This window comes from Rhineura floridana, chromosome 1 (genome assembly GCF_030035675.1).
Source record: "Rhineura floridana isolate rRhiFlo1 chromosome 1, rRhiFlo1.hap2, whole genome shotgun sequence".
Taxonomy (NCBI): Eukaryota; Metazoa; Chordata; class Lepidosauria; order Squamata; family Rhineuridae; genus Rhineura; species Rhineura floridana.
Genome location: NC_084480.1, coordinates 45,334,797 through 45,357,406, shown reverse-complemented (window position 1 = coordinate 45,357,406; position 22,610 = coordinate 45,334,797). Strand labels below are relative to the sequence as shown.

Below are 22,610 nucleotides of genomic sequence, written 5' to 3'. Positions count from 1 at the left end.
ATCTACTGTAGTGTCCAGTGAGGTGTCCAGTACAACTTCTGCTGCAACTTCTTGGGATTGGTTTCAACTGATGTGGCCTGATGATGATGTGGACAAGGTGCTTACGATGATGCAGCCAGCAACGTGTCCTCTCTACCCTTGCCCTTCTTGGCTTATTAAAGCTTGCCGAGGGGTTATGACTGAGTGGATTCAGGGTGTAATCAATGTGTCTTTGAAGAGGGAGTGGTCCTAGGCACCCTGAAAGAGGCAGTGATCTGACTGTTCCTGAAAAAACCCACCCTGAACCCATTGGTTTGTGACAACTACCGCCCAGTCACAAATATTCCCTTTTTTGGGAAAGTGATCAAGAGGGTTGTGGGACAGCAATTGCAAGTACTTTTGGATGAAAGAGATTATCTTCACTCATTCTAATCCCATTCCAATCAGGCCTGGTTATGGGACTGAATCAGCCTTAGTTGGGAATAGGACAGAGGAGTGTGGCCCTGCTATTCTTGCTCTCTTGGCAGCTTTTGATACTGTTGACTATGGTCTCCTTCTGAGCCGACTTGCTGAGATTGGTATCAGTTGCATTGTTTTACAGTGGTTCCGATCCTATCTCCAGGGGCATTTTCAGATAATAGCACTGGGTGATTGTCTTTGGCCCCCTAGCAGTTGCGCTGTGGGTGCTGCGGGGTACCACCTTGTCCCCAATGTTGTCTAACATCTATATGAAACCTTTGGGAGCGGTCATCAGGAGACTTGGAGCAAGGTGTCAGCAGTACATTGATTTCTCTGTAACATCTGAACAGTAAGAGGCCGTGTAAGCCCTGGACCAGAGCCTGAACTTGGTGATGGGCTGGATGAGGGCTAATAAACTGACTCTGAATCCTAGCAAGACGGAGGCGCTGTGGGTTGGTGATTCCCAAGTTTGGATAATTGGTCAATTGGCTGCTTTGGATGGGGTCGTACTCCCTCTGAAAGAACAGGTTTGTAGTCTGGGGATGCTCCTGGATCCATCTTTGTTGCTAGAGTCCCAGGTAACCTCAGTTGCTAGGAGTGCCTTTTACCAGCTTTGGCTGGTAAAACAGCTGAGGCCGTTTCTGGACCGGGATAGCCTGACCACTGTTGTCCATGTACTGGTAACCTTGAGGCTGAATTACTGCAATGCACTCTAAGTGAGGCTACCCTTGAGGTTGGTCCAGAAGCTGCAAAACGTGGCGGTGCAGCTGCTCATTTAGGGCAGAGTATCGCCAACATGTTACCCTGCTGCTGAAATGAGTGCACTGGCTGCCCATTAGTTTCTGGGCCACGTTCAAGGTTCTAGTTTTGGTGTACAAAGCCTTACACAGCTTGGGACCAGAATACATGGAATATCATCTTACCCTTTATATACCTAGTCAGTCATTGCCCTTTGCAGGTGAGGGCCTCCTACAGATACCATCTTATCAGGAGGTCTGCTTCACACAACATAGCAAATAGACTTTTAGTATTTTGGTACTTTGGAATTCCTTCCCCTTGAATATCAGACAGGCGCAATCTCTGTTATCTTTTCGGTGCCTATTGAAGACCTTCCTCTTTCAACAAGCCTTTTAAGTAGAGGCCTTATACCCAGTCTTCATCTATGCTGGAATTGCTTGTCAAGATGTTTTAAGCATTTTTTTAAAAGATATTTTGAAGATGTCTTGTTTTAATATGTTTTTAAATATATTTAAATATATTTAGTCAACCTCGGTCAGGCCTTTATGTTATGAATGAGCTATATTGCCATTTTAGCACAAATACACCCAGTAGCTATTATATAATGTCTCTTGTGTGGTTTGTGGCTTCTTCCTCAGTTCCTGATTTACTGTTTTGGGGTTTAGCTTCCAGTTGTGGTTACTTAGCTGAGTTTTATTTTGGTTTTGGAACAAGTATTCTATTCTAGTAAAATCGTATACCATTAATCCATAATCTAGACTGTCTATTTGCACATTTATTTATTTATTTTTATTTATTATTTGATTTATATCTCACCCTTCCTCCCAGCAGGAGCCTAGGGCAGCAGTTTGGAACCTCATATGTATAAAGTTTCTCTCATTCTCTTTTACAAAGCAAATATTGATCTGGGCACCCAGTTGGAAAAGCTTATGTACGTATGGAACACTTTTTGTCTCAAAGAAAAGAGAACTGGAGTTTCATTAGCCAGCAAGTCTCTAGATCATGGCATTACAATATAATCTGCAATTTTCTGATTCTCAATAGATGGGAATCTCCTTATTAAAGAAGCTTACTGTTGATCCTTATCAATGTAATTCTTGGAACTGATTCTTATTTTACCTTTTGAACTTGCATATGAATCTGGGAACAGAAAGTCAAGGGAGAATCAATCGTCAGTATAGCCTTGTACAAGATCTTTGGATGTTTTGTAAATGTATGTTTCCAAAGCCACCTGGATAACCCTCCACACAGACACACAACACACATATGGTGGCAAGGGCTGCTGGTACCTGCTGTTGTGACCCTGAAAGGTCTCAGTAAATATCCCCTCAGAAATCCATATACACTGGAGACTTTTTGCTCTTCCTGATCAGGTTTAGCCTCTCTTACATTGCACTGGTTCAACCTCTCCTGCATTGAACACCCCCCCCAAACCTCCCAGTTCCAATCTATTCTGAACAGAGGAGAGGTGCAATGAACTTCTCTGTGCGCAAACATGTGGTGGCTGATGTAGGCGCCTTTACCCCATTGATGGGGAGGCTGACGGAGGAGCATGCATGCAATATTTTGTAGTCCTGTCTCTTTTTCTGCTCTTCTAGATGTGGTGGACATTATCCCTCACTCACACTGCAACTGTTTTGTATTATGCCACTCCCCATGGCAGACATTTTGATGTGTTATGCCACCCCCCCACTGCAGACATTTTGTACTATACCATGCCACCACCGCAGCCATTTTGTGAATGGCCCCATGGTACCTTCTCAACATTGCAAATGCACCCGCTATTCCAAAACATTTGGCAGCCCCTGCACTATGGGATAGCCCATAGATATGTACATGTAGGATTATAACTGGCAGCTGCTTTAACTGTAGATGAGCTGATAATCATGTGGTGTCACAAGGGCCAGCAAGCTTTTGTTTTGTCAGGTGGGTATCTTCATTTCCTGAACCCTGCTTAGAGTTTTTTGTCTATGGAACTTGTTTTTATATCTCTTGAACTGGTCTTTATATTTTTTTGTTTCATATTGTTGTTTATTATGGATGTGATATTTTGATTGTTGTAAGCTGCTCTGAGTAATGTAAATGCATGAGAAGGATGAGATATAAAACTGTGAATAAATGAGTAAGAAACAACTGTGGATGTGTTTGAGTTGCATTAAGCTGCAGGACAGACAGCCTCTGAGATAACTTTGTTAATACTTGCAACTAATAACACTATGCATAGGAGCCTGGACTGCTGAGTAGCCAAGGCTTGTGCTTGGAACTCAGTATGCAGTCAGTTTGGAGTGCAGTGTCATACATATGCTGATGACACACACCTCTATTTCTCTGTTATATCCAAATCAGGAGGTGCTATGCAAGACCTGAACCAGTGCTTGGACTCAGTAATGGGCTGGATGAGAGCCGATAAACTGAAGCTGAATCCCAGCAAGACAGATGCCCTGTGGGTGAGTGTTTCCCAGGTCCAGGAAATTGGTCAGTTGCCTGTTCTGTTTCACTCCCTCTGAAAGAGCTGGTGTGTAGCTTGAGGGTACTACTTGGTATAGTGGTGTCACTGGAGGCTCAGGTATCTTCAGTGTTGAGTGCCTTTTGCCAGCTTTGCCTGGTATGCCAGCTATGGCTGTGCCTGGACAGGAATTGCTTGGTGATAGTGGTCCATTCATTGGTAACCTCTACATTTTATTGCCGTAATATACTTTACATGGGACTGCCCTTGAATTTGGTTTGGAAGCAAAACATTGCTGCATGGTTATTCTCCAGGGCAACCATTGACAGCATGTGATATCTGTATTGAAAGCATTGCACTAGTTGCCAATTTACTAATGGGCTAGATTCAAGGTTCTACTACTTATGTATAAAGCCCTATCTGGTTCTGGACCAGTGTATCTGAGAAGCAGCTTCTCCCCCTACAACCCACCCCGTCACTTATATCTGTGAATGAGGATTTGTTGATAGTGCTGCAGGCTCCTGCAGTAACATGTTCTGTGAGTTGAGCATATGCTTTAGTGCTAAGGCACCTGTTCTCTGAATTCTGTTCCCCTAAAAGTAAAGCAAGTCCCAATATGGTTGTTTTCAACATACCATAATAGTTTTGTTGAAATAATTTCCCCCCAAAAAAGCCTTCCCAAATTAGTCCATTTCATTTTTGCAGCTTTTAATTCTAGTTGGTTTCATGTTTTTTTAAAATTGTTTTATGATTTGTATTGTTTTTGTACAGTACTGGAGTATTTTTGAATGTAGAACAAAATATAAGTTATTTTAAAAAAAACCATGTTGCAACATTGATTTTATTTGAATGATTTGGAGAATTCAACCAGTATAACTCTAGGTAAGGTAAAGCCCTGAAGCAACCAACATTTGCATTGTGTCAGAAATTGCACGCTACCAACATGTATGCTCCAGATACCTGACAGTTATCACATATCTCAGGAGTGTAAATAGCCATATGTCCAGTTGTCTGTGGCTAGTAAGGCACCAGCAAGTGTCTAGGCAGGAGATATTTCTTAAAGTGCAATTTAGAAGCCATGTTAAGTGTATTTCTATTAGGAACATACTAAAATGAATGATGGTGCATGACCATCGAAATATATTGATTCCTTTCAAATGGCTATAGGAGTTCATATATACTCAGGATGTCAAATACTTCGATGTAAATCACACTGCAAACATTGGGACTAATTTCTGAGGAAACATTAATACTTTTCTAATATGTATTGAATAGTGAGATTTTTAAATGTATAAACTATCCAGAAGTTTGATTTGCATGGAACCCTAATAAACGAACATATGTAGTGTAAATTGCAGAATGCATGCACTGGAGGCAGCAGAGGGACACACTTTTTGAAGTTAAGATCTCCTAAGTGGGATGTTGTTCATTGGGACTAGCAGATTGCACATTGCTGAAATCCCACACTATGATATTTGATTTATTATAATATGAAAAAATATGACTTGATAAATGGCTGGCTGGATGAGAAGAGATGTGTTGAGGCTACAAAGAAGTAACCTGTGGGAAATCATGTATGTAGCATGAGTAGAAGAGAAAGCCAATCACATCACGGCTGTTTCTTACTTGATTCTCCCCCACCCATATTGCACAATAAACAATGTGCCTTCTGAGAAGTGTGTTTATTTTGCCATGAACAAAACATTATGCAAAGGCTTGTGAAACTGTATTTCACATCACAGCAACATAAAAAAATCACATATGCACATCTTCCCTCTCCCAGGTACAGAGATTTTCTCAACATAAGGAAAAAGTAACACACAAATGTATTCACAATGCCATTAGAAGGAAAAGGGGAAACTGGAAAATGCCAGCAGGAAAATGCCTGATGGAGATGGTGGATATTAAACCCTCCCATCTGTTGTCCAGTTTCTACTGACAAGCATAACTTTCCTCAGTTGAAACACAGTAAGAAAATGGAATACTTAATACCTATATTTGAGCATATTAGATTCTATAGGTGGCACTGGCATCACTGAGAATTTAGAAGTCTGTTTTGGGGTTGTTCCCAATTGAGGACTCAGAAACCCATCATAGGAGAGTGATGAAGGGTTAATTGTGCCACTCTTTGAAAAGCAGCTGGTGCAGACCATTTGGATCTAACGGTTGCTGTCAGCTTTGCTTTGTCTCCTACCAATGGTCTCTCTGTCTAGTTCAGCCATCTGCTCCCCTATCCTTCTTGCCGTGTGGATCCTGGTTTGCCTCCTCCATTCTTGCTTGCTTTTCAATACTGTACAAAGAAAATAGATATACTATTTATTTGTTAGTTGCTTAACACACAGCCATCTCCAGGCAACTTACAATCAAGTTTTAAAACATACAGAATTGTTAAAGACAACAACCATCAAAATGTAAACAATCAGATAAATTCATAAAATATTAGCTTCCAGGGGGACAGCTGAGGAAAACTTATCAGCAATCCACACTGGCACAAACATAGAGCTTTGACTCAGCTGGATCATATTCCATCAAATGCCTGGGTGAAGAGGAAAGTCTTAACCTGATGCAGAAATTATGCCAGTTATAGTGCCAGGCAGGTCTCACTCAGGAATGCATCTACAGATGTATGTGTGTGTGGATGGAGGCAGGACCAGAAAAACCCTCTCCCTTATTGCCACCATCTGAACCTCTTTTGGAGGGAGCATTTGGAGAAGGGCCTTACGTGATGCTTGCAAGGTCCAGGCATGTTCTTGTCCAGAGTAAGTCAGTCAGGTATTGTGGTCCCAAGCTTAAATCAACCTTGAATGGTTCCAGAGTAATATAACAGATCACATTAGTATGGCAATCAGCAAGCCAATTCCATCAGTATTCAGTTTGTCCGTATGTGGTGTTGTTGCACACATCTCCTTTCCTTTCTAAAACAGTTGAATGTAACAAAGTATCTTGAAAAATCATTTGTTCAAAGACATCATCTGCTTTATTATCACTTCATATATTCTGGGATCAGAGATAGGCATTCTGGTGTCTGAGGGGAAAAAATCCAAATGGTACTCCCCATGGTAGTAAAAATAAAATAATTGGCACTTTGCTGCGCTTTAAGGGTACTTCATAATTGGTCAGTCCCATCCCTCCCTGCCTTTATGAGAAGGCTGATTCTAGGTTATGCCCTGGAGTAGAAAACAGCTTCTGTAAGTCCTAACTCAAAATTTGGTTCTGACTTCCCTGGGGATCAGATATGTCCTTTCTGACCACCGGACCAGCAGCATATTAATGTCCCTTTGTGTTGTTGCTGCACACATCTCCTTCCTATGCTTGTAACAAGACACCTCGAAAATCATTTGGAATATAGTCATTTAATATAAGAATATAGAAATGTAAAACGAATGAAATACCCCCACACACACACTCCACATTCGTGCTAGCAAAAGCAGATGCCCCTCAGTTTCCTAGTGAGGCGCGACGTGATTTTGAGGTGCATCTCCCAGGAAAGCTCCAGGGCTCCCAACTGTATTAACACACGCCCCCGGGAAGAGGCTTTGCACGGCCAAAAGTTATTATTGTTTTCCATAGGCTGCTGCGAGGGACAGCGGAGTGTTGTGTTGTGCGGTTGGGAGGACGGTGAGGTAGTGTGCTTGGATACGACGTTGAGCCTTCTGCGAGGTAGGCGGAGGCGATGAGGCTTGACGTGCGCTGCCTGCGCGGCTTGAATACGAACATTGTTTGAGGGAAAGAGATAACTGAAGGCGCTCCTGGCAATCAGGAGGAAGAAACTGGAGAAAGAGGGCAATCTGGTCGGGCCGGAGACAAGAGGAGGAGGAGTGTGCAAAACGGCTCCTCACCCTGCCGCCTCCCCGCTCTCCTCCGCACCCAGAGCCGGCGTCGGAGAGGAGGACTCGCAATCTGCGCCACCGGGGGAGAGAAGAGAAGGTTAAGAGTCCTGGGGGCGGGGCAGAGTCGAGTTGCCGGAACGCAGCTGCCTTGTCGTCGTCCTAGTCGCCGCGGCGGCGGCGGCTTGTAAACAGATCCGGGGCCTCCACGTGACCGCCTGAAGTACCTGTGTGAGGGGACTGTATTGACTAGTCTTGTCTTGTCCCCGGCAGGCAAGCAGCAGCAGCAGCAATAGGAGCCGCCGCCGCCGCCGCCGCCGCCTGGCTCTTGACAACAAAGCAGAGAGAGAAGGGGCGGCGAAAGAGAGCGCGCGCACCGCGGCGGCCGTTGCAGTTACTGACGATTCTCTCGCGCCTTAGCCTATCCCCTCATCCCTTCCCATCGCATCCCACCCGGCCCCGCCAGTAGCGCATCCTTCTCTTTCAGCTTCCCTCCCTCTTGCCTGCCCGCCGGCCGCTAAAATGGCTGAGGCTCCTGGGCAGTGACTGGGTGCCCGCGGGCAACGGCGGCTGGTAGTGGGGAAGGGGGACATCTCAGTAGGGAAGCCGAGAGGTGGCGGCGGTCGGTCGGTCACCATGAGCACCTTCGCCTTGGAGGAGAGTCTGGAGGCGGACTGGGTGGCCGTGAGGCCTCACGCCTTCCATGAACGGGAGAAGCACAAGTTCGTCTTCATTGTGGCTTGGAATGAGATCGAGGGCAAGTTCGCCATCACCTGCCACAACCGGACGGCGCAAAGGCAACGCAGCGGCTCCCGAGAGCTCCGCCGCGGTGGCAGCCCCAGTCCCGGAGAAGCCGAACAGCGAGCCGCCTCCAGCAAGGCGGCCGGGAGCCCCACGGTGCGCAGAAGTAGTCCGGCCTGGACCACCGGCGAGCCTGGCCAAGCCAGGAGCTCGCCGGTTTCGCCTGCCCGGGCCGCGCCGTTGCCAAGGAGCCCCGGCAGCCGAGCGGCTGAGGCGTCGTCGCAGAGGAGCCCGGCCAGAGTGAGGAGCAGCCCGGCCCGGAGGCCTCAGCCTGTTCCGAAGGCGCCACTCAGCCCTGCGGCCTGTGCGGCCGAGGACATCGAGGTGCTGGAGCTGGGGAAGGACGAGTCTCCGGGAAGCGCCGCTTTCTTCCTGCCGGCCCCGCTCGCCGGGCCTCAAGCTGCCGAGCCGCCCTCTGTGGTTGCCTCGGAGACGGAGTCGTCGTCGTCCGGCGAGGAGTGCAGCTGGGCCGGTCTGTTCTCCTTCCAGGACCTGCGGGCTGTTCACCAACAGCTGTGCTCTGTCAGTTCCGAGCTGGAGCCCTGCTTGCCGGTCCTCCCCGAGGAGCCGTCGGGCATGTGGACGGTACTTTTCGGGTCTCCAGAGCTCTCTGAGGAGGAGATGGACGTTTTGTGCTACCAGCTGCAAGCTTACCTGGGCCACTGCCTGGACACCTGTGGGTGGAAGATTCTCTCCCAGGTTCTCTTCACCGAAACGGACGACCCGGAGGAGTATTATGAGAGTCTGAGCGAGCTGCGGCAGAAGGGTTACGAGGAGGTCCTGCAGCGGGCCCGCAAGCGCATCCAGGAGGTGAGCAAGGCCCCCGCCCCGGTGCTGATAAAATATAGATCCCTTCACCTCAAGGCAAATAGCCCGATCCGGTACATGCTTACTTTGAAGCAAGTTCTAGCAAGTACAGTGTAACTTACACGTTTTCATAGGATTTCTGTTTGGTACACTCTTCCTGCCCTGACTATATTTTCAAGTTAAAAAATTCTTAGAGGAAAATAGGCAGCAAGATGCTAACAGCTCAGTCCTATGCTTTTCTTTTTAAAAAAACGCCACAAGTGTTTCCAAGAAAACTTGTAAGGGATCCGGATTTCTAGATCGAAGGCCCTTTTTGTCTTTCCTTTACTATATTCCCAAACTTTTTAAGGAAGAGATATATGTTTCTATTTTAACTGGCTGGATCAGTGAAAAAGAGAAAGAAAAAACTGGATTTGGCCCAGTTTGTTCTGGCATTTCGTTTGCCAAGTGTTCTGCTAGCTAGACATTATCCCTAATACCAGGAAGTGGGCTGTAATAAAATTAGCCAGATTAAAATGTCCTGTCAGATTCCTATCTAGGTCTGACTTCAAAAGAGATACTGAGGTCAATATCCTCCCTTCCTCCACCAAATAGGTTGGTGGATGTTGGTGGTAGAGACATCAGATGAAAAATACATTTTTTAAAAATTAGGTAGTAGTATGGATATTGCATGTATTCATTTATAATAGAGGCTAGATTTCTTCAGACATTTCTTTCCATTTAGGTTGAAATCATACCCTCTGTGAAGTTAATGAGGATGGTCATGAATGATGTGGAGTAATGTATTTCCAATATTTTCAATTTTGAAGCAGAGGGCCAACATTTTAACCAAACTATTCAGATTCAGGGTTTTTTGTTTTTGTTATTCAACTGTGTAAACCTCAAGCATCTGTGTAGCTGTGCTTTTTAGGAGGACACATAATTTTTTGGAAGAAGAGATGTGATATTGACAAAAAAAGTCTTTCACTTATTTCCCAAGTAACTAGTTCCTCTTAGTTTGCTCAAAATGCTTCTCAAGCGAAACTTTGTAGCAAAATATCAAGTCCGTGTTTGGCTTGAATTCAGTGCGATTCTGGAGCCATTTTATTATTTTATTATTTTAATTTTAATTTTGCTTTTGTTATATGTTTAAATTGTTGATTTGTTGATTTGGTGATTAGGTGGTTTTAAATTGAATGTAAATATATTTTTATTTGATGTACACCGCCCAGAGAGCCTTGCTATGGGCGGTATAAAAATTGAATTAAATAAATAAATAAAATTGGCTCAGCATAGCGGGTTTTCCATAGGCATGTGCTGGGCCATTGGCTTGAGCCAGCAGGCTCTTCTTATGTTCTTACAGCTGCTCCAGAGTTGTTCTGATGAATATTTGCCTTTTGTGGAATGGTGCCTTTTGTAGAAATGCTAATTGGGATTATTTTTATGAAAGCTGTGCTATAATTTTTTTAAATAAAAAAGGACCTCCTGTTTTCCATGGATTGAAGGCTGCTAACTTTAGTGAATATTGGCTGTATTTGTGATTTAGGATGCAATCCAACTTGCATGTATACCAGGTTTGAGGGTAGTTGGATGTGGCAGATTTCCAGCTGAGCAGGCTGGGTCCTGGCTTAACTGGGTACACTGGTGCAAGCCCCTCAGCCCAGTCCAGCCCAGCCAGGCCCCAGCTGGCCTAGCCCAGCTGAGCCAAGACCAGCATAAGTGAAACCATCATAAGCTGGCATAAGTCCAGAAAAAGGGGCATTCCATGGGGGTGTCAGGGGAGAGGCCGAGGTGAGGGGACTTAGGCCACATCCAACTCATGTTTGGAGCACTTCTGCAGGTCCTAGTTCAGGCAAAAGTTACACCGAGATAAAGGTCAGTCTAAGAAAAGAAATACAATAGAAGTCAATATAGAGGGCTTACACCCAGTAGGGGTATTTGGGAGAGCAGGGTTTTACTTTCTGGTCCCTGCATGCAGCCTGGTGTTCAGCTAACCCAGAGGCTCCCCAATGGCAACTGGATGTGGTGGAACTTTATTTCGGCTTCTCTTGTGCTGGTACCACTTATGCTGGCTTCCCCTGAGTTGGATTGCTCTGTTAGTATAGATTAGTCAGTCAGTCTTTCAAACTGAAGTTCATTTTATGTTTAGTTGACCTAGAAATGGTATTGCCATGGTAAGAATTAGTTATTAGCTAGATTAAAATTGTATTGCTTTGACTGGGCAAATTCCTCAATTTAACTTTCTCACAATACAAGGTTATGCATGTAAACAAAACATTAGCCTTGGATTTGACCATCACAGTTCTTTCTCTTTTCCTTTGTCCTTACTGCTTTTTGTGTTTTTAGCATAACGTGATAGATGAGCCTATTTTCCATCTGAGATCTTGGGGTTTTTTGAGATCATGCACAACTGTTCAGATTTGCTGAGCAGTGTTGTCACAGGAATATTCTTTTGTTATGAATAAATGCACAACTTCAAGTTTGACATTTTAAAAAAAAGAATGGTGAACACAAAACTGGAAAAATTACTGATGCCTGGTTGCCCAGATGCCTAAAACTTTGATAATGGCAGCTAGGAAAGAGAAATGTATTTAATCTATAAATATATTTGTATACTGCTATTTCATTTAAAAAGATCAAAGCTGTTTACGGCAAGCAAAACAACCACCAACATATAGTAAAATCATTTTTAAAAAAGGCCAGCTGTTGCAAAAATACATCTTCATTGCCTGCATAAGCCTGGCAGAACAGAAAGTTTTTCAGCAGGCATTTAAAAGTTAAAACAAAATGTGCTAGCTGACAAATTGTGACAAACTCTGGTGACAAGCAAGCCATACCTTTACATCTTTGGGAAAACATCAGTTACTCTGGTGTAGTTCTTAGGTATAAAGACACTATGGAGAAAGTGAAAATGTGGTGTAGATTTATGAATAAGTCAGATGCTAAGAAGCAAAGGCAAATGTTTGGTAAAAACAATAGAACCCAGAACCTCCCAAAATGTGACCTGTATTGTAGACATGACCCAACTGGGTCAGGTATTGTGTTGAATTGCAAAGCAACCTTCTCATCTGTTGGTGGCTCAATTAATTTATTACTTCCAGTAGATATTAAGTCATATCTGGTGTCAGCATCTCTGTTACTGAATGTATGCTGTGTAAATTGACCCATCTTTAAGAACATAAGAACATAAGAAGAGCCTGCTGGATCAGGCCAGTGGCCCATCTAGTCCAGCATCCTGTTCTCACAGTGGCCAACCAGGTGCCTGGGGGAAGCCCGCAAGCAGGACCCGAGTGCAAGAACACTCTCCCCTCCTGAGGCTTCCGGCAACTGGTTTTCAGAAGCATGCTGCCTCTGACTAGGGTGGCAGAGCACAGCCATCACAGCTAGTAGCCATTGATAGCCCTGTCCTCCATGAATTTGTCTAATCTTCTTTTAAAGCCATCCAAGCTGGCGGCCATTACTGCATCTTGTGGGAGCAAATTCCATAGTTTAACTATGCGCTGAGTAAAGAAGTACTTCCTTTTGTCTGTCCTGAATCTTCCAACATTCAGTTTCTTTGAATGTCCACGAGTTCTAGTATTATGAGAGAGGGAGAAGAACTTTTCTCTATCCACTTTCTCAATGCCATGCATAATTTTATACACTTCCATCATGTCTCCTCTGACCCGCCTTTTCTCTAAACTAAAAAGCCCCAAATGCTGCAACCTTTCCTCGTAAGGAAGTCGCTCCATCCCCTTGATCATTCTGGTTGCCCTCTTCTGAACCTTTTCCAACTCTATAATATCCTTTTTGAGATGAGGCGACCAGAACTGTACACAGTATTCCAAATGCGGCCGCACCATAGATTTATACAACGGCATGATGATATCGGCTGTTTTATTTTCAATACCTTTCCTAATTATCGCTAGCATGGAATTTGCCTTTTTCACAGCTGCCGCACACTGGGTCGACATTTTCATCGTGCTGTCCACTACAACCCCGAGGTCTCTCTCCTGGTCGGTCACCGCCAGTTCAGACCCCATGAGCGTATATGTGAAATTCAGATTTTTTGCTCCAATATGCATAATTTTACACTTTATATTGAATTGCATTTGCCATTTTTCTGCCCATTCACTCAGTTTGGAGAGGTCTCTTTGGAGCTCTTCGCAATCCCTTTTTGTTTTAACAACCCTGAACAATTTAGTGTCATCAGCAAATTTGGCCACTTCACTGCTCACTCCTAATTCTAGGTCATTAATGAACAAGTTGAAAAGTACAGGTCCCAATACCGATCCTTGAGGGACTCCACTTTCTACAGCCCTCCATTGGGAGAACTGTCCGTTTATTCCTACTCTCTGCTTTCTGCTTCTTAACCAATTCCTTATCCACAAGAGGACCTCTCCTCTTATTCCATGACTGCTAAGCTTCTTCAGAAGCCTTTGGTGAGGTACCTTGTCAAACGCTTTTTGAAAGTCTAAGTACACTATGTCCACTGAATCACCTCTATCTATATGCTTGTTGACACTCTCAAAGAATTCTAATAGGTTACTGAGACAGGACTTTCCCTTGCAGAAGCCATGCTGGCTCTGCTTCAGCAAGGCTTGTTCTTCTATGTGCTTAGTTAATCTAGCTTTAATAATACTTTCTACCAGTTTTCCAGGGACAGAAGTTAAGCTAACTGGCCTGTAATTTCCGGGATCCCCTCTGGATCCCTTTTTGAAGATTGGCGTTACATTTGCCACTTTCCAGTCCTCAGGCACGGAGGAGGACCCAAGGGACAAGTTACATATTTTAGTTAGCAGATCAGCAATTTCACATTTGAGTTCTTTGAGAACTCTCGGGTGGATGCCATCCGGGCCCGGTGATTTGTCAGTTTTTATATTGTCCATTAAGCCTAGAACTTCCTCTCTCGTTACCACTATTTGTCTCAGTTCCTCAGAATCCCTTCCTGCAAATGTTAGTTCAGGTTCAGGGATCTGCCCTATATCTTCCACTGTGAAGACAGATGCAAAGAATTCATTTAGCTTCTCTGCAATCTCCTTATCGTTCTTTAGTACACCTTTGACTCCCTTATCATCCAAGGGCCCAATCGTCTCCCTAGATGGTCTCCTGCTTTGAATGTATTTATGGAATTTTTTGTTGTTGGTTTTTATGTTCTTAGCAATGTGCTCCTCAAATTCTTTTTTAGCATCCCTTATTGTCTTCTTGCATTTCTTTTGCCAGAGTTTGTGTTCTTTTTTATTTTCTTCATTCGGACAAGACTTCCATTTTTTGAAGGAAGACTTTTTGCCTCTAAGAGCTTCCTTGACTTTGCTCGTTAACCATGCTGGCATCTTCTTGGCCCTGGCGGTACCTTTTCTGATCTGCGGTATGCACTCCTGTTGAGCTTCTAATATAGTGTTTTTAAACAACTTCCAAGCATTTTCGAGTGATGTGACCCTCTGGACTTTGTTTTTCAGCTTTCTTTTTACCAATCCCCTCATTTTTGTGAAGTTTCCTCTTTTGAAGTCAAATGTGACCGTGTTGGATTTTCTTGGCAATTGGCCAGTTACATGTATGTTTAATTTAATAGCACTGTGGTCACTGCTCCCAATCGGTTCAACAACACTTACATCTCGCACCAGGTCCCGGTCCCCACTGAGGATTAAGTCCAGGGTTGCCGTCCCTCTGTTTGGTTCCATGACCAACTGGTCTAGGGCATAGTCATTTAGAATATCTAGAAACTTTGCTTCTTTGTCATGACTGGAACACATATGCAGCCAGTCTATGTCCGGGTAGTTGAAGTCACCCATTACTACCACATTTCCTAGTTTGGATGCTTCCTCAATTTCATATCTCATCTCAAGGTCTCCCTGAGCATTTTGATCAGGGGGACGATAGATTGTTCCCAGTATTATGTCCCTCCTGGGGCATGGTATCACCACCCACAACGATTCTGTGGAGGAGTCTGCCTCTTTTGGGGTTTTGAGCTTGCTGGATTCAATGCCTTCTTTCACGTATAGAGCGACTCCGCCACCAATACGTCCTTCCCTGTCCTTCCGATATAGTTTATATCCAGGGATAACCATATCCCACTAGTTTTCTCCATTCCACCAGGTCTCCGTTATGCTCACTATATCAATGCTCTCCTCTAAGACCAAGCACTCCAGTTCTCCCATCTTGGTTCGCAGGCTCCTAGCATTAGCGTACAGGCACTTGTAAGCAGTGTCTCTCTTCAAGTGTCTTTGGCACTTGTGGTTAGGCCTGTGGTAATTTTGCTCCTCTGAATTGATATCCTGTGCCCCTGCTCTCACAATGCCTACTTCTAGGCCTACCCCTTTTAAAATTTCATCATTTCTTTGGTTTTTATCCCAGGGGGGAGGTTTATTCCGAACCGGACCTTTCTCAGCTCCTGTCGGGTTTCCCCCCTCAGTCAGTTTAAAAGCTGCTCTGCCACCTTTTTAATTTTAAGTGCCAGCAGTCTGGTTCCATTCTGGTTCAAGTGGAGCCCGTCCCTTTTGTACAGGCCCGGCTTGTCCCAAAATGTTCCCCAGTGCCTAACAAATCCAAACCCTTCCACCCGACACCATCGTCTCATCCACGCATTGAGACTGCGAAGCTGGGCCTGTCTGGCTGGTCCTGCACGTGGAACCGGTAGCATTTCAGAGAAAGCCACCTTGGAGGTCCTGGCTTTCAGCATCCTACCTAGCAACCTAAATTTTGCTTCCAGGACCTCACGGCTGCATTTCCCCATGTCGTTGGTGCCAACGTGCACCACGACCACTGACTCCTTCCCAGCACTGTCTACCAAACTATCTAAACGACGGGCAATATCCGCAACCTTCGCACCAGGCAGGCAAAACACCTTGCGGTCTACACGCCCATCACACACCCCACTGTCTATGTTCCTAATGATCGAATCACCCACTACAAGGATCCCTCCACCCCCTGGAGATATATCCTCGGCACGAGAGGATAGCTGCTCATCCCCCAAGGAATGGGTCCCTTCTAAGGGATCGTTTCCCTGTTCCTCAGCTGGATGCTCTCCTTCCCCGAGACCATCGTTGTCCATGATAGCAGGAGAGCTATCATCGTTGGAGTGGGACACAGCTATAACGTCCCTGAAGGCCTCCTCCACACACCTCTCTGCCTCTCTCCGCTTTTCCAGGTCCGCCACCTTGGCCTCAAGGAAATGAAGTCGTTCCCGGAGAGCCAGGAGCTCATTGCACCGAGAGCACACCCACGACTTCTGTCTAACAGGCAGATAGTCGTACATGCTGCAGGCGGTGCAAAACACTGGAAAGCCCCCACACCCCTGCTGGCTTCTTACCTGCATAGTTTTGTTTAAGGTTTATTACGTCAATGGGTTGGAGACTGCGGTTTAGTTGAGGTCAGGGAACAGACGGGCAGAGTGGGGGGCCCTGGCCTCCTCGCCCTGCTGCCTAACTCGCCCTGCTGCCTAACTCGCCCTGCTGCCTAACTCGCCCTGCTGCCTAACTCGCCCTGCTGCCTAACTCGCCCTGCTGCCTAACTCGCCCTGCTGCCTAACTCGCCCTGCTGCCTAACTCGCCCTGCTGCCTAACTCGCCCTGCTGCCTAACTCGCCCTGCTGCCTAACTCGCCCTGCTGCTTCATCAGCTGGGGCTCCCTCTAGCTTATGGAGCAGGCTCCCTCGCTAGGGTGCTCTGACTTTATATGTGTGGCTGGTTCCTCCCAGCTACTGCTGCCAGCCAATGATGTGTTACTTGAGGCTGATGGCTATCAGCTGGGGCTTAACTCTTTGGTATTCTCTCAGGCTTCCTTCCTGAGCAAGGGGCGGGGCTGTTTAAGCTTTTGGCTGCTTTTAATCTCAGCAAGGGGCTGCGCCTTCCAGGCAAGTCTTTTGTGTTTGTTGTTTTCCCACCTAGAACAGCCTGACCTTTCTTTAACCTAGGGAAACAGAGCTTGTGGTTGTGTTTCAGGAAGGCTGAAGCTGCCCTTTTTAGCAAGGACTGAGCTGACTCTCTCCCTGTATGTATCGGTGGAGTTTCCTTTTCCCCCTTCTCTCTGACTGGAATTTAGCCTTGTTTACAGTGTCCCCTGAAGCTTTCCTGCTAGGGTGGTGTTGAAAACTAGCTTTCTATACGCTTCCTTCTCCTAGGATCTGTCTCCTAAGATATAGGTTCTTTCAGGATTTGGCTCCTAGCTCAGGGTGACCTTGGGCTGCCCTTATTAGTTATTGCTCTGAGCTGTTTTACTTCAATTAAATAATGGAATAAATGGGAGCTACTTACCCTCTTTTCGCTCTGCTGCTTAACTCGCCTTGAAGCTTTGTCAGCTGGGGCCTTGATGCTTCGTCAGCTGGGGCTCCCTCTAGCTCGTGGACCTTTTAATTAAAAGGTGCTTCATATTTAAGAAAGAAGATCATTTAGGTAACACTCTGCCCTTTAGCTCTCAGGTTTCTGCTGTCAGTAACTTTCTTGATAATGGCTTTCTTTGAAACAAGAAGCTCATATCTCATTTGGCTAAGTTATTCCATGATAATGGAGCAACAGATGACAGTCATTTAATATTAATGTGTAATTCTGATGCAGTGGTTTTTTACACTTCAAGATGAGACTCAATTCTCTTCCTGAAATGTGACCCTAACCATGCTTATGTGTTTTATATATATTTTCTTTCACATTACTTTTGCCATCTGCAGTTGAAAATGGCTTTCAAGAGAGCAGAGATGCAGATAGAGATACTGATACTAACAATTGTGTGATTAAAAACCTACTAGAACTTTAGGGATTTGTGGTCTGAGCTTCAAAGGGGGCTTATAAAAGTTGACATGGTTCTAAAATCATGTTTTTATTAGCATTAAATAAATAAATAAAGTTACAGAAAACAGACATTCAAAAATTTGTGATAGTCTTGTACTAAAACTTTTTCTAATTGATACTCTATTGTGTGACTCAACTTTTTTGAATGAGGCAAGAGGGAAGGCAGGCTGGTCAACAATGTTCTTATTGTTTTGGAGTACTAACACTGCCAATCTATTGTTTAGTTGGTTAATGTGTGATCTATTTATTTATTTAATTAATTTATATTCCACCCTTCCTCCCAAAGGGAGCCCAATTAATAATTGGTTCTCATCAGTACTGCACTAGGTTTATTTGCTTAAATTCTAAATCTTTCTGAATTTCTACAGTATTTTAATGACAAACATTAAAAATGATTAGACTCCAGCTTGCAAATGTCATTGCAGACATCAACATTGTGATGAAAGAAAATACAAGCTTTCCTTTCACAGTAACAATTTTAATGTTTTCTTAAAATAATACTCTGAACATTCTAAAATTGAATGAGCATCTTACTTAATGCCACAATCCTGTAACCATTTACTGGAGAAAGCCCCACTGATTCAGTGGGAATTGCTTTGGAGTAGACATGTATAGGAATCCACTGTAAATGTTCTTAAATAAAGCTTGCAAAACATGAAAATAGAAGAATAAGGACTATAGTATGTACTAAAATGAAGTAAATAAAAAAAAAGGCCTATCACACAGAGAACATGGGATTTTGGTCTGTTTGCCCACACAAGAGGTTTTATCTTTTAAAAAGATCATTTGCTTTCACTTACTCACTAAGCATGCATAGAAGCTAGGCATGCTCAGGAACCAAGCGGTTTATTCGTATCTTTAACAGCACATGTGTATATATGTCTACCCAGAAGTAAGCCCCATTGTTTTCAGTCGATCTTACTCTTTGGTAAGTGTGTATACAATTTTAGCTCAAGGTGCTTTAAAACAAAAATCTGTAGATGAAACTTCAGTCTTTTCAGCCTTGTCTGCCCTTCTGCATCTTTAATCAGCAATGTAATAAGTGAGTGAGGACGGAGCTGTTATTTTGTTTTATACAATAGCCATAATACTTTTTTTCAATTAAAATACTTTTAAAGGATCATTGATTTGAATTGGCATTAATGACTGCATCTGCATTTCATAAAATACAGTACTTCTGCTCAATTAAGCCCAGAGTAATCTGGAATCCAAATTGGCAGAGACAGTGGTGTGTGTGTGTGTTGGAGGGAGTGTTAGGCATTAAATTTTTTTTTCTAATTGGCCCCATATCAAATTGAGTTTAGGTTGTACTAATCTGCTCTAAAGTGTCTGTCCTAAGTTTTCAGTTCCAGGGACTGATGACATCCTAATTGCGATGTATGTTTTCTGATTTCGACACTGAGAAAATTGAACTGTGAAAGTTACAAGAGCCTTTTTTTTCAAGAGCAATAAAACTTCCACATACATCATGTGGGGTGCTGCCATCATGTGAAGCTCCGTTCCACTGTTCCATGTTGCTGGTGGCTTTTGCTGCAATATGGAGACTCTCAGTTTTATGGTGGCATTCCACATATTGAGTACTTCTAAATGTTATCAAGTCAAAATCTTGTTCAGAACTCACCAGTGGGGGTGTCATTTTTGGTGGCATCCCCATGTGATCATGATGATAATGATAATTTTATTTATTAATCAGCTTCCACACGTCTCAAGACGATGCACAAAATGCATGACAAACAGCTAAAACACAGTTTAAAACAACACAGAAAATAACAGTAAATAAAAAACAATACTAAGTAGAAACCCATGGCAGAGATCTATTAATCCAGCTGGGAAGGCTTGTCAGGACAACAATGTCATCAGTTGTTTCTGGAAAGTACAGCAGATGCCCACTATCTACACCTTGACAGGGCCAGCCGCACTAAAAGTCCTGCTCTCAGTTAACTTCTGAGATTTTTGGAACTTGAAAGAGAAGCTCTCCCGCTGACCACAGTGACCTATTGAGTCATAATAAGTCATAAGGTGGTATCTCAAGTGACATGGTCCTATACTGAATAGGCCCCTATATGTTAGTACCAAAACCATGAATTTGGCCTGGAAGCAGATTGAGAGCCAGTGCAAATCCAGCAAGCCAGGTGTTGCATATTGGTGATAATTTACCCCCAAAAGCAACCTAGCCGCCAAACCGGCCGCAGCCACCAGACCAACCTCAAGGGTAGTTCCACATAGAGTACATTGCAGTAATCTGTTTTTTAGGCTACTAGTGCATGGACAACTGTGCTCAAGCTATCCTGATGCAGGAATGGCTATAGCTGTCTTACAGCCCAAGCTGGCAAAAGGTACTCCTAGCCACTGAGGACACCTGGGCCTCCAGTGACAGAGCTGGATTGAGGAGTATCCTCAAACTACATATCTGCTCCTTAAGGGAGAGTGCAACTCCATCCAGGGCAGGTGGCTTTCCAGTTTTCCAGAGCCTGGAAACCTGGACTCACCAATAGAGCCTTCGTTTTACCAGTATTCAGACCCAATTTATTGGCCCTCATCTAGCCCACTACTGCATCCACACACCGATCCAGGACATGCTCTGCTGTTTCCGATTCAGATGTTACAGAGAAATAGATTTGGGCTTCAACAGTCTAGTGGCAACATACACCTCACTCTGAATCTCCTAATGACTGCTACCAACAGCTTCATTTAGATGTGTCCTGCAGCACCCCATTGCTCAAGAGCCAGGGGGCTGAGAAACACTCATGCAATGCTATTTTCTGGAACTGTCCCTGGATATAAGACTGGAACCCCTGTAGAACAGTGCCCCCAATACCCAACTCCTGGAGATAGCATCTCCAGGAGGATATAATGGCCGATGGTTGTCAAAAGCCAATGAGAGATATAGCAAGAGTAACAGGTTCGCACTCCCCCTCAATCCCTCTCCTTATAGAGATCATCCATTAGGGCAACTAAGGCAGATTCAGTCTTCAACCCAGGTCTGAACCCAGACAGGAACAGGTCTAGCTGTAATCTGGCCTCTTTCATTACATGTAACTCCCCAGTATATTAGGGAGTCAAACATGCTCCATAGTGTCTGAGAGGGTGCTCAGAAACTATTGTATGTATGACCCTCTGCATCTCACTGTTCCACAGCAAAATGATGGTCTCAGCAGGATACCCAGCTCTATCCAATGGAAAATCATAATGCGTGCTCTAGACTTCAGATGGTTTTCAGAGGTTACATCTTACCACTGGTTATGACAGCTATATGAAATCACTGTATTTAAAAGGAGCAAACTGCTAATTACCATATGGTAGGGAAAACAACAGGAAATGGTTATTGTCATTGTATTTGCATGTGAGCTTCTCAGAGGCATTTGATTAGCTACAGTTGGAAAGATATGCTGGAGGCTGGGTCTAATACAGCAAGCCTGTTCTTATTATATTCTCACAAAATAATCCTTCATGTTTCCAAATAATTGGCATTCCTTCGTCCCATGACTCTTCCTGGAGGTTGGGTTTAAAACTGTATAGTTCTAAAAGATAAAGAGATTTTCTGATATAGTCTAAAGTTATTAATGGTTAATGCAAAGCTATAGTCCTTGTACCTCGTGTCTTTTTAATCTAAATAATTCTCTCCCTATACTGTGTAACTGTTTCAAGGTGTCCATAGAATATAATTGTATTCTCTCACTTTCCTTTTTACTGGGATAAAAATTGCTAGCCCTTTTAATAGTGTCCCATAATTCCCCTTTTCAGTGATCATTATGATTAGCTAGGATTTTTCCAAGGTACCATTGATCTCTGCTGACATGCCAGCCTGTATTTAGGCTCAGGCCTATTATAGTGACACCATTCCAGAGAACCATCCTGTGTGTGGGTATATGGGGCTAGTAGTGGTAGTGATGATGGTGACCTTGTTCTGCAAATAGTCTTGTAGGCTAGCATCTGATATTGCTCACCAATCCCTAGTATAAATCTCTCTAGTATATATGGACTTGAGACACTTGTGACAGCTACATGTCTTCATGTAGAGAAGTGTCTTGATTTCTTTTAAAAAGTTTTCAGTTGCCATACCAAAAAAAAATCCAAGAATATGCACAACAAAATCTGAACCTTGGGCATTCTGACCCTACTAGTTGCATTTTTCCTGAGGTGTTTAATGTGGTGTTTAACAATGCAGGCCATATTTCTGAAATATTCAGGTTTCTAACTGCAACTTTTTTTTATAATTGAGTATCCATCCATAACACTAACATATTTATTTATTTATTATGTTTATATCCCACCTTTCCCCAAGGAGCTCAAGGTTGACCCATCCCATTTGATCCCCAAAAGAACCCTGTGAGGTAGGTTAGGCTGGAAGGCAGTGACTGACCCAAGATCACCCAGTGAGCTTCATGGCTAAGTGGAGGTTCGAACCTTGGCTTGAAAGTTATAAAAGCTAACTCCTTATAGACTCTTTTTCGTTAAAGCAAAGGCCTCGGAAAAGAGTTCTTCTTTGAGTTGGTAATCTTTTTTGTACTTTTCTGCAACCAAGGTTGTTAAAGTGTACCTGCATGTTTCGAACTGTAAATCACAAGTGTGTTTTCATAGAAGGATGTTTATAATGGTCACCTAATATTTCTTACAAAATCAAACTTTGAAGAAACATCTTATGTGCAAAGTCAGTGCCTAATATCCAGGATGAAGTGTATTCTGAAAAGAAAATAGATGTGTTAGATTGCCAACCAGTTATTCCTACAAGATGCAGGAATCTGCCTGGAGCAAGAAGGTTAGCAATCCCAAAGAGGAATAACTAAGAGCCTGGTCACTGCTGTGACCATGG

The 22,610-nt window shown here is 43.9% G+C and overlaps 1 protein-coding gene across 1 annotated transcript in view; it reads left to right on the top strand.

Moving 5' to 3' along the window:
• Positions 1 to 7,318: 7,318 nt before the first annotated feature.
• The window catches only part of JMY (junction mediating and regulatory protein, p53 cofactor), a 90,544-nt gene continuing 75,252 nt past the window's right edge, over positions 7,319 to 22,610 (top strand). The window contains exon 1 of the mRNA XM_061619898.1: positions 7,319 to 9,060. Coding sequence (XP_061475882.1) covers positions 8,086 to 9,060 — 975 coding nt within the window. The 5' untranslated portion in view covers positions 7,319 to 8,085. The remainder of the gene's footprint in view (positions 9,061 to 22,610) is intronic.